Raw genomic sequence first — 12,291 nt, forward strand, 5'->3', positions numbered from 1 at the left:
TAATTATATACAGTATATACCCAGGTTATACCGGCTGTACATATATAATTATATACAGTATATACCCAGGTTATACCGGCTGTACATATATAATTATATACAGTATATACCCAGGTTATACCGGCTGTACATATATAATTATATACAGAATATACCCAGGTTATACCGGCTGTACATATATAATTATATACAGTATATACCCAGGTTATACCGGCTGTACATATATAATTATATACAGTATATACCCAGGTTATTCCAGCTGTACATATATAATTATATACAGTATATACCCAGGTTATACCAGCTGTACATATATAATTATATACAGTATATACCCAGGTTATACCAGCATGGCCCCTATCACCATATACAAGATGACATAGTATATACCACTAGTGTTGTATATACCATCCCTATAACACTTATAGCAGATCTTTTTTTTCTTGCAGGTGGTCCGGACGTGTTCCGGCTTCTTGTCCAACCAGGATCCTATAAAGTACACCTTCACCTGCCGTAACGTAACTCAGGAGGTGCGAGACTTGTATATTACATTCAGTTATATCATAGTATATAATGTTCTTGGTATATTTTGGGTTAATCTGTAAAGATGACCGGAGATTTGTGATTTATGGTCCAGAGATCTTTCCAGATAGGACACGGTCACAGCCGAGACCCCGTTATAGGGTCCCTTAGTTTTCCTTCAAAGTTGAACGATCTGCATGGTCTTGCTGGGCAGTCAGGACATCGTGTATGAAGAGTTATACAGTCAGGGACCAATCAGTTATTCTGCTACTAATAGCCCCATTATGGCTGCAGCATGTTTTACATTTGTCGCAGGCTGTGGGCATGTCCAATAAGGAGCAGTCTGCCCCTCCTCCTTCCACTGCTGATAATGTTCTGCCATTCTGCCAGGAGTAACTGTACAATAGCAAACACTGAGAAAAGCCCAAATGATCATAATATAGGAGATTCAGAAACATTGGACTGCAACTACAGGGCCTAATACTCCCAGGAATAAAACACTCTATGGGCGGAGTCAGGCAAGCTGCTTGCTGTCAGTGAATGATATCCGATCTGTAATCACACAAGCACATGAGACTTTTCTTGCAGAATTCTTAGCAGAATGTTCAGTCCTTTGCACAGAGCAGTTTGCAGACATGTGTCTGTGTGTGCAGGATGTGAGGAGAATCAGCTCCTCCCCTCTCTATTCACTGCATGATGATAGCACAGACCCTCCCCCTCCACTCACTGAGATCTCATCTTCCTTATCTAAGGTATCTATGGACAGAACTTCAGTAGTAACAGGAAGTCAACTGCAAATTATCCAGAAGGGAGACACCAAGTGGCAGGAACTTTACACAGTTTTTTCAGGCAGTAAGCAGCCACATTGTAATTAAAGTGCATTACATTTTGGTCCAGAATCCAAGTTAGTGACCATTTAAGGAAATTGGTGGCCCATAGAGGAAATAATGTGCATGGGCGATGCCTCGTGCTGCAGCCTGATGTGTCCTCTTTTCCTTCCGATTTAGGGACTTGTCGAGAACACAACCATGGAAGTGTCACCGATCACAACCGCCAAAACGGAGGACGCAGAGGAGGGATCCGGCTACACGCAGGACGAGGACGACAGCTGGGATCTCTCCCGCTGCCTGGGCTGCATATTCGGAATGTTAAATAAACCACGAATGCAATGATCCCGATAGTGGTGAATTCTGGGTCATGTGGACGGTCTGGCCCCTCCCCCTGCGCATTAATGTAACAAAATTGTAGATAAATTATCAACATTGTCTATGTTGTACTGATCTCTCTTCTCGCAGCCTCTTCCTTTAGCATTAGTCTTCCGCATTCTGACTACACAGCCACGTATAATGAGGGGGTCACAGGAGGTCTCTGCTGTAGGGTCTACTGCCTCCGCTAACATGGAGGGGAGGAGGCCAGGACCCCCCAAAAAAATTCTGAATCATGGAAATAAAATCAATAGCACAAATCAACAGAAAACTTATTTGCACTTACCAGACTCTTCTACGGTTCATCCTTTCTTCCTATCCTGACTTTCACTCTGATATCTCTGCTGAATAGATCTGGTTAGAGCAAAGCTATGAGATTACATAGAAGTCTAGGGAGAGGGGAACGGGGGAAGAGAGAGAAGCAGACACCAGAACACTGCTGCAGCTACTAGTAAGTTTCTATCTCACCCCATATGCTTCACTCAGATCCGCACCGCTCAGTCCTTCTCTGTAATGTCCTGTATGTGCTCTAGTTATGGAGCACAATCTCCTGCACTTACACGGGGTTGTGTTGTCGGACTGATCGGAGCTCTTGTGAGTAGGACCGACAGGAGGAAGATTAGACCCAATGACAAGAGAACCAGGACTCCTCCGAAGAAAAGAAAGCTAAAGAGCCGCAATGTTCACCAGATTTATTATATAGTATCGCAATGAAAATGACCCAGAATTCCTTATAATGTATATAATAAATACAGGATGCTCCTCCTCTATGACAGCGCCCCCTAGAGTCTGCAGCATCAACAGCGCCGTCTCAAGAAGGACAGAGCTTTCAGATTCACAGCCAAGAACTAATACAAAGCGATCGAGGGAAGAGAAATCGTAGAGGACACTCCGAGAACGCCGCAAGGATTGGACCCCGCATTCATATCCACCCTGACAGGTCACTACACGCCGTATACAAGGCACCCATCTGACGGGAGACCTAGGGGGCGCCAATATTGACCTCTGCCATGCTACATGGCATCCTCTAGGTTAACCCTTTATGTGCCCTAGACAGGTACTCTTGAACAATCAGACTCATTCCTATATACTGAAGACTTGATAGTGTACATCGCCCCCTAGTGGTGGGCTCTGAAGAATCCAGACGTGTAGTGAAAACCAAGCACCCGATGTGGTGTCCGGAGTCTTCATTGGAGAACACCACCCATCATTGCACTGCGGCCTTGTAGCCTGCGACAACCCCAAGGGACTGGTCTAGATTGTCTACATAGGTTGGGGGCGCTGCAGGTCACCGATTCACTCCCCCCCCCCCCATTGGCTCTCAGGCTGATCTCTACTGCCACCTGCTGGTGCAGCATTGTTTTTTGCTACAAGGAGGTGCATAAAGCTTACACATTGTGTAGTAACCCATAGGGGTCAGAAAACTTTCCAATGCAGCTCTAGCTGGAACTAGAGCACAGATTCACATGTTTAGGGTGCGTGGTGCTGACTCCCTATGAACTGCTGGATGTTGCTGCTCTCTACCGCCTCCTATTGTTAGAGCATCTTCCCAGTGCATTCTTTGCTACAGAGAACACCGCAGTCAGTAGATTTTAGAAAGCAGCTTTAGATGTGACTAGAGTAGGGACGTTAAATCAAGGCTAAAGCAATCCTCGCACATCTGCGGCGTGTCTGCAGCGGTTCTCCTACAGACGTGGCGTTAGCTAAAGCTTGTGCATTGTCACCTCTGCCACAGACCAGTCCTACGGGCTGCATTGTCCTATCTAGTGGATCCACAAGCGGAATGGCGGCGTCCTTGGTCATTACAGGTAACTCTATGGCACTATCGTCATGAGAATAAATCAGTAAACCTGAAGGTAGAGAGAGTTAAGAACGTGACATCTTACATAATTGCAAGCGCCCGGACACGGCCTGGTGCACAACACACGCATCACTTTGGTGCAGAAGCTAGAATCAACAAGTTCACACATCATTATGAAATCCAACACTTGTAGGTTTGGGGTTGTGGTTGACCCCATGGCGGTCCCTCTTGTGGCTGAGTATACATACGTTCTGTAGATGTAGACGGCACAGGTATATATATATATCACAATGGAGGAGACACGAGCACCAGGGCACCTCATACCTCAAGGTCCTTATGTTCACATTAATAAAAACAGACATTCAGCCCGTTTCCCGTAAGAAAGGATGATGTTCTTGTGGCGGCCTACGACTGCTATATGGTGAGAAGCGGTATACAGCCCACGCCCACGCCCCCCTCATGACAAACCATCGGGGCCATAAACGTCCAGCGGTTGGTCTCGGGGTCATACATTTCTACAGAGTTCAAGTTAGACTGGCCGTCATAGCCGCCCACCGCATACAGGCGGCCGCAGTTGGCTACCAGAGAGACTCGACTGCGCCGAGTGTTCATGGGAGTGATGAGGTACCATTGGTCCGCCATGGAGTTGTAGACCTCCGCCACGCTCAAGAAGGCAGAACCGTCATAACCCCCACAGATGAACATCTTGCTGCCCAGTGAAGCAGCTCCATGGCGGCATCGTTTGTTCAGCATGCTTGCCACGGGGTGCCACGTGGCCGTGTGGTGATTGTAGTACTCCATCTGCAGAAGGAAGAGAGGGCAGAGATTACAGAGGGCAGAGATTACAGAGGGCAGAGATTACAGAGGGCAGAGACTACAGAGGGCAGAGACTACAGAGGGCAGAGACTACAGAGGGCAGAGACTACAGAGGGCAGAGACTACAGAGGGCAGAGACTACAGAGGGCAGGAGACGGGAAGGAGAGAAGCAAGTATCAGCAGATGGGGGAGGGGGGTAGCAGGACCCTCAGGATTAATGACTGGTCATGGGGGGATGGCAGGGACCACAGTCTCGCCCTCTGGGAACGGGCACAGACAGCAGGGCCCCCCAGCCTCCCCATCTAGGAGCAGTTACAGACAGCAGGGCCCCCCAGCCTCCCCATCTAGGAGCAGGTACAGACAGCAGGGCCCCCCAGCCTCCCCATCTAGGAGCAGGTATAGACAGCAGGGCCCCCCAGCCTCCCCATCTAGGAGCAGGTATAGACAGCAGGGCCCCCCAGCCTCCCCATCTAGGAGCAGGTATAGACAGCAGGGCCCCCCCAGCCTCCCCATCTAGGAGCAGGTATAGACAGCAGGGCCCCCCAGCCTCCCCATCTAGGAGCAGGTATAGACAGCAGGGCCCCCCCAGCCTCCCCATCTAGGAGCAGGCACAGACAGCTGGGCCCCCCAGCCTCCCCATCTAGGAGCGGGCACAGACAGCTGGGCCCCCCAGCCTCCCCATCTAGGAGCGGGCACAGACAGCTGGGCCCCCCAGCCTCCCCATCTAGGAGCGGGCACAGACAGCTGGGCCCCCCAGCCTCCCCATCTAGGAGCAGGTATAGACAGCAGGGCCCCCCCCAGCCTCCCCATCTAGGAGCAGGTATAGACAGCAGGGCACCCCCAGCCTCCCCATCTAGGAGCAGGTATAGACAGCAGGGCCCCCCCCAGCCTCCCCATCTAGGAGCAGGTATAGACAGCAGGGCCCCCCCCAGCCTCCCCATCTAGGAGCAGGTATAGACAGCAGGGCCCCCCCCAGCCTCCCCATCTAGGAGCAGGTATAGACAGCAGGGCCCCCCCCAGCCTCCCCATCTAGGAGCAGGTATAGACAGCAGGGCACCCCCAGCCTCCCCATCTAGGAGCAGGTATAGACAGCAGGGCCCGCAGCCTCCCCATCTAGGAGCAGGTATAGACAGCAGGGCCCCCCAGCCTCCCCATCTAGGAGCAGGTATAGACAGCAGGGCCCCCCAGCCTCCCCATCTAGGAGCAGGTATAGACAGCAGGGCCCCCCAGCCTCCCCATCTAGGAGCAGGTATAGACAGCAGGGCCCCCCAGCCTCCCCATCTAGGAGCAGGTATAGACAGCAGGGCCCCCCAGCCTCCCCATCTAGGAGCAGGTATAGACAGCAGGGCCCCCCAGCCTCCCCATCTAGGAGCAGGTATAGATAGCAGGGCCCCCCAGCCTCCCCATCTAGGAGCAGGTATAGACAGCAGGGCCCGCAGCCTCGCCCTCTGGGAGCAGGTAAGTTTCTTGTGTACAGAAGGCTACTGATGCTGCAGTTATGAATGTTGTGGGGTGTGGGGGGGTCAGCCTACTTTTGGAGAGTGACTTCTGATGACATTACTGAGCAGGGTACGTACAGTGTTGAAGATCTGTAACCCATCATGTCCACCCGACACATAGATCCGCCCTTCAAACACCGTCACCCCTGCCGCGCTGCGATTGGAGCTCATGGGGGTCACCACAGTCCACCTGAAGAACATCACAAAGTCAATACAGGAGCGTGCGGAGATCACATGTCCTACAGAGCGGTAAGGCTCCGCCTCTTGCGTCTTACTTGTCCGTTTCCGGTGAATACGTCTCCACAGAGTTCAGCGAGCAGTTGCCGTCGTATCCCCCGCACACGTAAATCTGTCCATCCAGCACAACCGTGCCCATCGCACTGCGACCACAAGAAACACAATGTGAACACTGCCTAGTAATGTAGTAATACACACCTGACTGCTGCTACTGCAATGGTACAGAATCCCCATGCAGGAGTCTGGGAAAGCTGGGTGTACTATCTACTAGCCAGGCAGTCGATCAGGACATATAATTTATAGATGGGTGGAATCTGGCACTGCAGCCTACTCTCTGACTCACCTTCTCTTGCTGTTCATGCTCCCCACTTTGGTCCATGAATCCGTGTCGGGGTTGTAAACCTCCACAGTGCTGAGCCGTGACTGGCCGTCATAGCCACCGATGGCATACAGGAGCCCATTCACCACCGCAACGCCCACCCTGCTGCGAGCCGTCGTCATTGGCTGGCACTTCTCCCAGCGATTGGCAATGGGGTCGAAAACTTCTACCACATTCAGAGAGTCACCTGCGTAGAAATGCGCTACTCGTCTTACATATGGAACCGCAAGAGCCTCATGTAATCACCAAGCCTTACATAGGACTGCCGGTGACATCTACTACATTACATAGGACTGCCGGTGACATCTACTACATTACCTGTATATAGAGAGTTATCACTGTGTTATCTGTGCTGTTACATAGGACTGCCGGTGACATCTACTACATTACCTGTATATAGAGAGTTATCACTGTGTTATCTGTAGTGTTACATAGGACTGCCGGTGACATCTACTACATTACCTGTATATAGAGAGTTATCACTGTGTTATCTGTGGTGTTACATAGGACTGCCGGTGACATCTACTACATTACCTGTATATAGAGAGTTATCACTGTGTTATCTGTGGTGTTACATAGGACTGCCGGTGACATCTACTACATTACCTGTATATAGAGAGTTATCACTGTGTTATCTGTGGTGTTACATAGGACTGCCGGTGACATCTACTACATTACCTGTATATAGAGAGTTATCACTGTGGTATCTGTGGTGTTACATAGGACTGCCGGTCACATCTACTACATTACCTGTATATAGAGAGTTATCACTGTGTTATCTGTGGTGTTACATGGGACTGCCGGTGACATCTACAACATTACCTGTACTCAGAGAGTTATCACTGTGTTATCTGTAGTGTTACATAGGACTGCCGGTGACATCTACTACATTACCTGTATATAGAGAGTTATCACTGTGTTATCTGTGGTGTTACATAGGACTGCCGGTGACATCTACTACATTACCTGTACTCAGAGAGATATCACTGTGTTATCTGTGGTGTTACATAGGACTGCCAGTGACATCTACATTACCTGTATATAGAGAGCTATCACTGTGTTATCTGTGGTGTTACATAGGACTGCCGGTGACATCTACTACATTACCTGTACTCAGAGAGTTATCACTGTGTTATCTGTGGTGTTACATAGGACTGCCGGTGACATCTACTACATTACCTGTATATAGAGAGTTATCACTGTGTTATCTGTGGTGTTACATAGGACTGCCGGTGACATCTACTACATTACCTGTATATAGAGAGTTATCACTGTGTTATCTGTGTGTTACATAGGACTGCCGGTGACATCTACTACATTACCTGTATATAGAGAGTTATCACTGTGTTATCTGTGGTGTTACATAGGACTGCCGGTGACATCTACTACATTACCTGTATATAGAGAGTTATCACTGTGTTATCTGTGGTGTTACATAGGACTGCCGGTGACATCTACTACATTACCTGTATATAGAGAGTTATCACTGTGTTATCTGTGGTGTTACATAGGACTGCCGGTGACATCTACTACATTATCTGTATATAGAGAGTTATCACTGTGTTATCTGTGGTGTTACATAGGACTGCCGGTGACATCTACTACATTATCTGTATATAGAGAGTTATCACTGTGTTATCTGTGGTGTTACATAGGACTGCCGGTGACATCTACTACATTACCTGTATATAGAGAGTTATCACTGTGTTATCTGTAGTGTTACATAGGACTGCCGGTGACATCTACTACATTACCTGTATATAGAGAGTTATCACTGTGTTATCTGTGGTGTTACATAGGACTGCCGGTGACATCTACTACATTACCTGTATATAGAGAGTTATCACTGTGTTATCTATGGTGTTACATAGGACTGCCGGTGACATCTACTACATTACCTGTATATAGAGAGTTATCACTGTGTTATCTGTGCTGTTACATAGGACTGCCGGTGACATCTACTACATTACCTGTATATAGAGAGTTATCACTGTGTTATCTGTGGTGTTACATAGGACTGCCGGTGACATTTACTACATTACCTGTATATAGAGAGTTATCACTGTGTTATCTATGGTGTTACATAGGACTGCCGGTGACATCTACTACATTACCTGTATATAGAGAGTTATCACTGTGTTATCTGTGCTGTTACATAGGACTGCCGGTGACATCTACTACATTACCTGTATATAGAGAGTTATCACTGTGTTATCTGTAGTGTTACATAGGACTGCCGGTGACATCTACTACATTACCTGTACTCAGAGAGATATCACTGTGTTATCTGTGGTGTTACATAGGACTGCCGGTGACATCTACTACATTACCTGTATATAGAGAGTTATCACTGTGTTATCTGTGCTGTTACATAGGACTGCCGGTGACATTACTATAGGATTGGTCTTCCCTGATTTAAGCTGTTATCTTTACCCAGTCTAGGTGCAGGGTTCTTAGCAGCACAGAGTATTTCAGCACTTATACCCAGTAACTATCGGATATTTCAGATTATAAGATACCTGCAGAGTTCAGTCCTCCCACCGCATAGATGAGGCCGGCTATAGAAGTACAGCATCGGGGGCGGGTCTTGAATGCTAGGAGGTGTGGCCTACGTTCCGGCATCAGGTGGTAATCCTTCGCCTCGTCTACCAGGTCTCTGAAATCCACAGACATGACTTATAGATGGAGTCACAGACCCTGAGGAAACGCCATCACTACGAATATCACCTACCGGCATTTATGGCAGCAGCGCACCAGATCGTCCTGCTGCACCCGGTCCGTGAGGAACTGCGGCCGGCACAGGGGCAAGCGGATCTTAGTGAGGAGCTCAGGAAGGAAGACCTCGCGCTGCTCCCGGTCATAGCGCACCCAGGCCAGGGCAGCCTCAAACACCTGCAGGTCAGAGAGTGACAGTCAGCACAGAGGATTTCAGGAGAGGAGTGAGTATCTATCATGTGTGAGGTCATAGATGGAGAATTACATAGTGGAAGGAGCAGAGTCCCCAGCAGCACAGAGGATTTCAGAAGTGGGGGCAGTGAGCAGCTGGACATAGCAGTTTGCAGTGACAGGGTTGTGACATGGAAGCAAGTGCTTGTGGGAGGCATCTGATCCGTGACAGAATTCGGGGGAGGGGGTCTCGCGGTCACTTACCTGCTCCTCGGCCTTCACGTTCAGCTCATCTCTGGAGACCAGCTCCAGCACCTCATCGAAGGCCAGGGCCAGGAACTCCTCCGACATGGAGACCTCCACAAAGTGCTCATGGATGAAGCGGTTGGCGGCGTCGTAGAGCACAGCGCACATCATCGTCTCCGCAAACTGCCGCACCCCCAGACAATTCTTGGGGTGTAACCTAAGAGGAGAGAGAGCACCATGTGATGGGCAGGCGCCACAGTAACAGGGGGCATGACTGGCCACCCCTCCAAACAACAGGGGAGCCTTGAGGTCATTAGGATGAGATTGGGGGGGTCCGACCCTCAGCACCCCCACAGGTCAGATAGATGGAGACCTCTCACACTGTGCAGGGACCCCGAATGGTACAGCAGAGAGTCTCACATTACAGTGAAGAGCTGCAGTACCATGCCTGGCCACCGCACGCTGTGAGGAGCTGTGCCGAGAGCGGGACCTCTCCCAATATAATAGGGGTATCCTCAGTGTGCAGCCCCATGGAGAGATGCGGTGGGGTGTGTGACGTATCTCCGTGCACCACAGTCTGCACAGAGGCGACAGCTCAGGACACAAGGTCTTTGCATATCTAAAGCCTAATAATCCTCGGCTCTGACAGTGGGCGGAGATATGCAAATTACCCAGGCCTCTTCTATGCAGTTTATAAATTGGGCGTGTCTGGACACAGCTTTGGAAGTGACTAGAGAATAAGCCCCGTGTACCCCGCACTCACCGTTCCTTCAGGAAGGAGCAGCAGGCGTCCTTGATGTTCTGCAGCTGCAGGAAGCTGGCGCCCATCAGGAGGGACTGCACGTTCTGCTGGTCGATCGCCAGGTGCCCGTTATATGCAAAGTTAATCAAAGCCTCCAGTGCACTGCGGAGGAGAGGAGGGGGCAAATACTTATATAAGGAGGGGGCAATTACTTATACAAGGAGGAGGAGAGGGGGCAATTACTTATACAAGGAGGGGGGCAATTACTTATACAAGGAGGGGGCAAATACTTATACAAGGGGGAGGAGAGGGGGCAATTACTTATACAAGGAGGGGGCAATTACTTATACAAGGAGGGGTCAAATACTTATACAAGGGGGAGGAGAGGGGGCAAATACTTATATAAGGAGGGGCAATTACTTATACAAGGAGGAGGAGAGGGGGCAATTACTTATACAAGGAGGGGGCAATTACTTATACAAGGAGGGGGCAAATACTTATACAAGGGGGAGGAGAGGGGGCAATTACTTATACAAGGAGGGGGCAAATATTTATACAAGGGGAGGAGAGGGGGCAATTACTTATACAAGGAGGGGGCAATTACTTATACAAGGGGGGGCAATTACTTATACAAGGGGGAGGAGAGGGGGCAAATACTTATACAAGGGGAGGAGAGGGGGCAATTACTTATACAAGGAGGGGGCAATTACTTATACAAGGGGGGGCAAATACTTATACAAGGAGGGGGCAATTACTTATACAAGGAGGGGGCAATTACTTATACAAGGGGGAGGAGACAATTACTTATATAAGAGGGAGGAGGGGGGCAATTACTTATATAAGAGGGAGGAGGGGGGCAATTACTTATACAAGAGGGAGGAGATGGGGCAATTACTTATACAAGGGGGAGGAGGGGGGCAATTACTTACACAAGGAGGGGACAATTACTTATATAAGAGGGAGGAGGGGGGCAATTACTTATACAAGGAGGGGGCAATTACTTATACCAGGGGGAGGAGAGAGGACAATTACTTATACAAGAGGGGAGGAGGGGGGTAATTACTTATATAAGGGGGAGGAGAGGGGGCAATTACTTATACATGGGGGTGCTCAGAGCTACGGCAGCCTTCAGTACATATTACACGTGTGACCACATTACTAATGACTTCCTAGGTCTTGTCAGTCCCTGAGGCTGCACTACTGAGACAATCTGCTGACAGACCAGAAATGGCCATAGAAGTGCGTTGCCTCAGAAGTGCAGCCTCAGACTGACTTAAAGGGAAAGAAATACATTTTTGCTCAGCAGGAGACTAGTATTTCTCAGAGCTGAGGGTTTGCTCCAGTGTATCAGTAGAGTGCGGCGGCCATTACCAGGGGTCCATTCCCTGCATGACAATCTCGTCCTGTTTACACTCCATCATGTCGTTGGTGAACATGGCGTGGAAGTACGGGATGGACGCCGCCAACACGATGCGGTGGGCGCTGAATTTATGTTCCCCGACCTGAGAAGAGAAGACAATAAATTCCATTACTACAAACACATCTGCCATCATGTACGTGTACTCTAGTCACATCCAGAGCTGCTGTCACTACTTCCCAAGTCTCAGACATGTCACTGGATGTATCACTGTATGTGACTGGAGTATAAGACATGAGGTGACTGCAGCTCTGTATGTGACTGGAGTATAAGACATGAGGTGACTGCAGCTCTGTATGTGACTGGAGTATAAGACACGAGGTGACTGCAGCTCTGTATGTGACTGGAGTATAAGACATGATGTGATTGCAGCTCTGTATGTGACTGGAGTATAAGACATGATGTGATTGCAGCTCTGTATGTGACTGGAGTATAAGACATGATGTGACTGCAGCTCTGTATGTGACTGGAGTATAAGACATGATGTGACTGCAGCTCTGTATGTGACTGGAGTATAAGACATGATGTGATTGCAGCTCTG

General features: G+C 49.2%; 1 protein-coding gene across 2 annotated transcripts in view; it reads right to left on the bottom strand.

The window, feature by feature from the left end:
- Positions 1-2,416: 2,416 nt before the first annotated feature.
- The window catches only part of KLHL18 (kelch like family member 18), a 24,512-nt gene continuing 14,637 nt past the window's right edge, over positions 2,417-12,291 (bottom strand). Inside the window, exons 2-10 of one of the 2 annotated variants that reach the window (XM_075271838.1) lie at positions 11,705-11,835; positions 10,355-10,495; positions 9,610-9,808; positions 9,191-9,351; positions 8,979-9,115; positions 6,424-6,646; positions 6,119-6,223; positions 5,922-6,033; positions 2,417-4,329 (exon numbers count right to left, since the gene is read on the bottom strand). In XM_075271838.1, coding sequence (XP_075127939.1) covers positions 3,943-4,329; positions 5,922-6,033; positions 6,119-6,223; positions 6,424-6,646; positions 8,979-9,115; positions 9,191-9,351; positions 9,610-9,808; positions 10,355-10,495; positions 11,705-11,835 — 1,596 coding nt within the window. In that variant the 3' untranslated portion in view covers positions 2,417-3,942. Of the gene's footprint in view, positions 4,330-5,921; positions 6,034-6,118; positions 6,224-6,423; positions 6,662-8,978; positions 9,116-9,190; positions 9,352-9,609; positions 9,809-10,354; positions 10,496-11,704; positions 11,836-12,291 lie in introns of both variants that reach the window. The other variant, XM_075271837.1, reaches the window with a different exon arrangement.

Source organism: Leptodactylus fuscus, chromosome 4 (assembly GCF_031893055.1).
Source record: "Leptodactylus fuscus isolate aLepFus1 chromosome 4, aLepFus1.hap2, whole genome shotgun sequence".
In the NCBI taxonomy this organism is placed as follows: Eukaryota; Metazoa; Chordata; class Amphibia; order Anura; family Leptodactylidae; genus Leptodactylus; species Leptodactylus fuscus.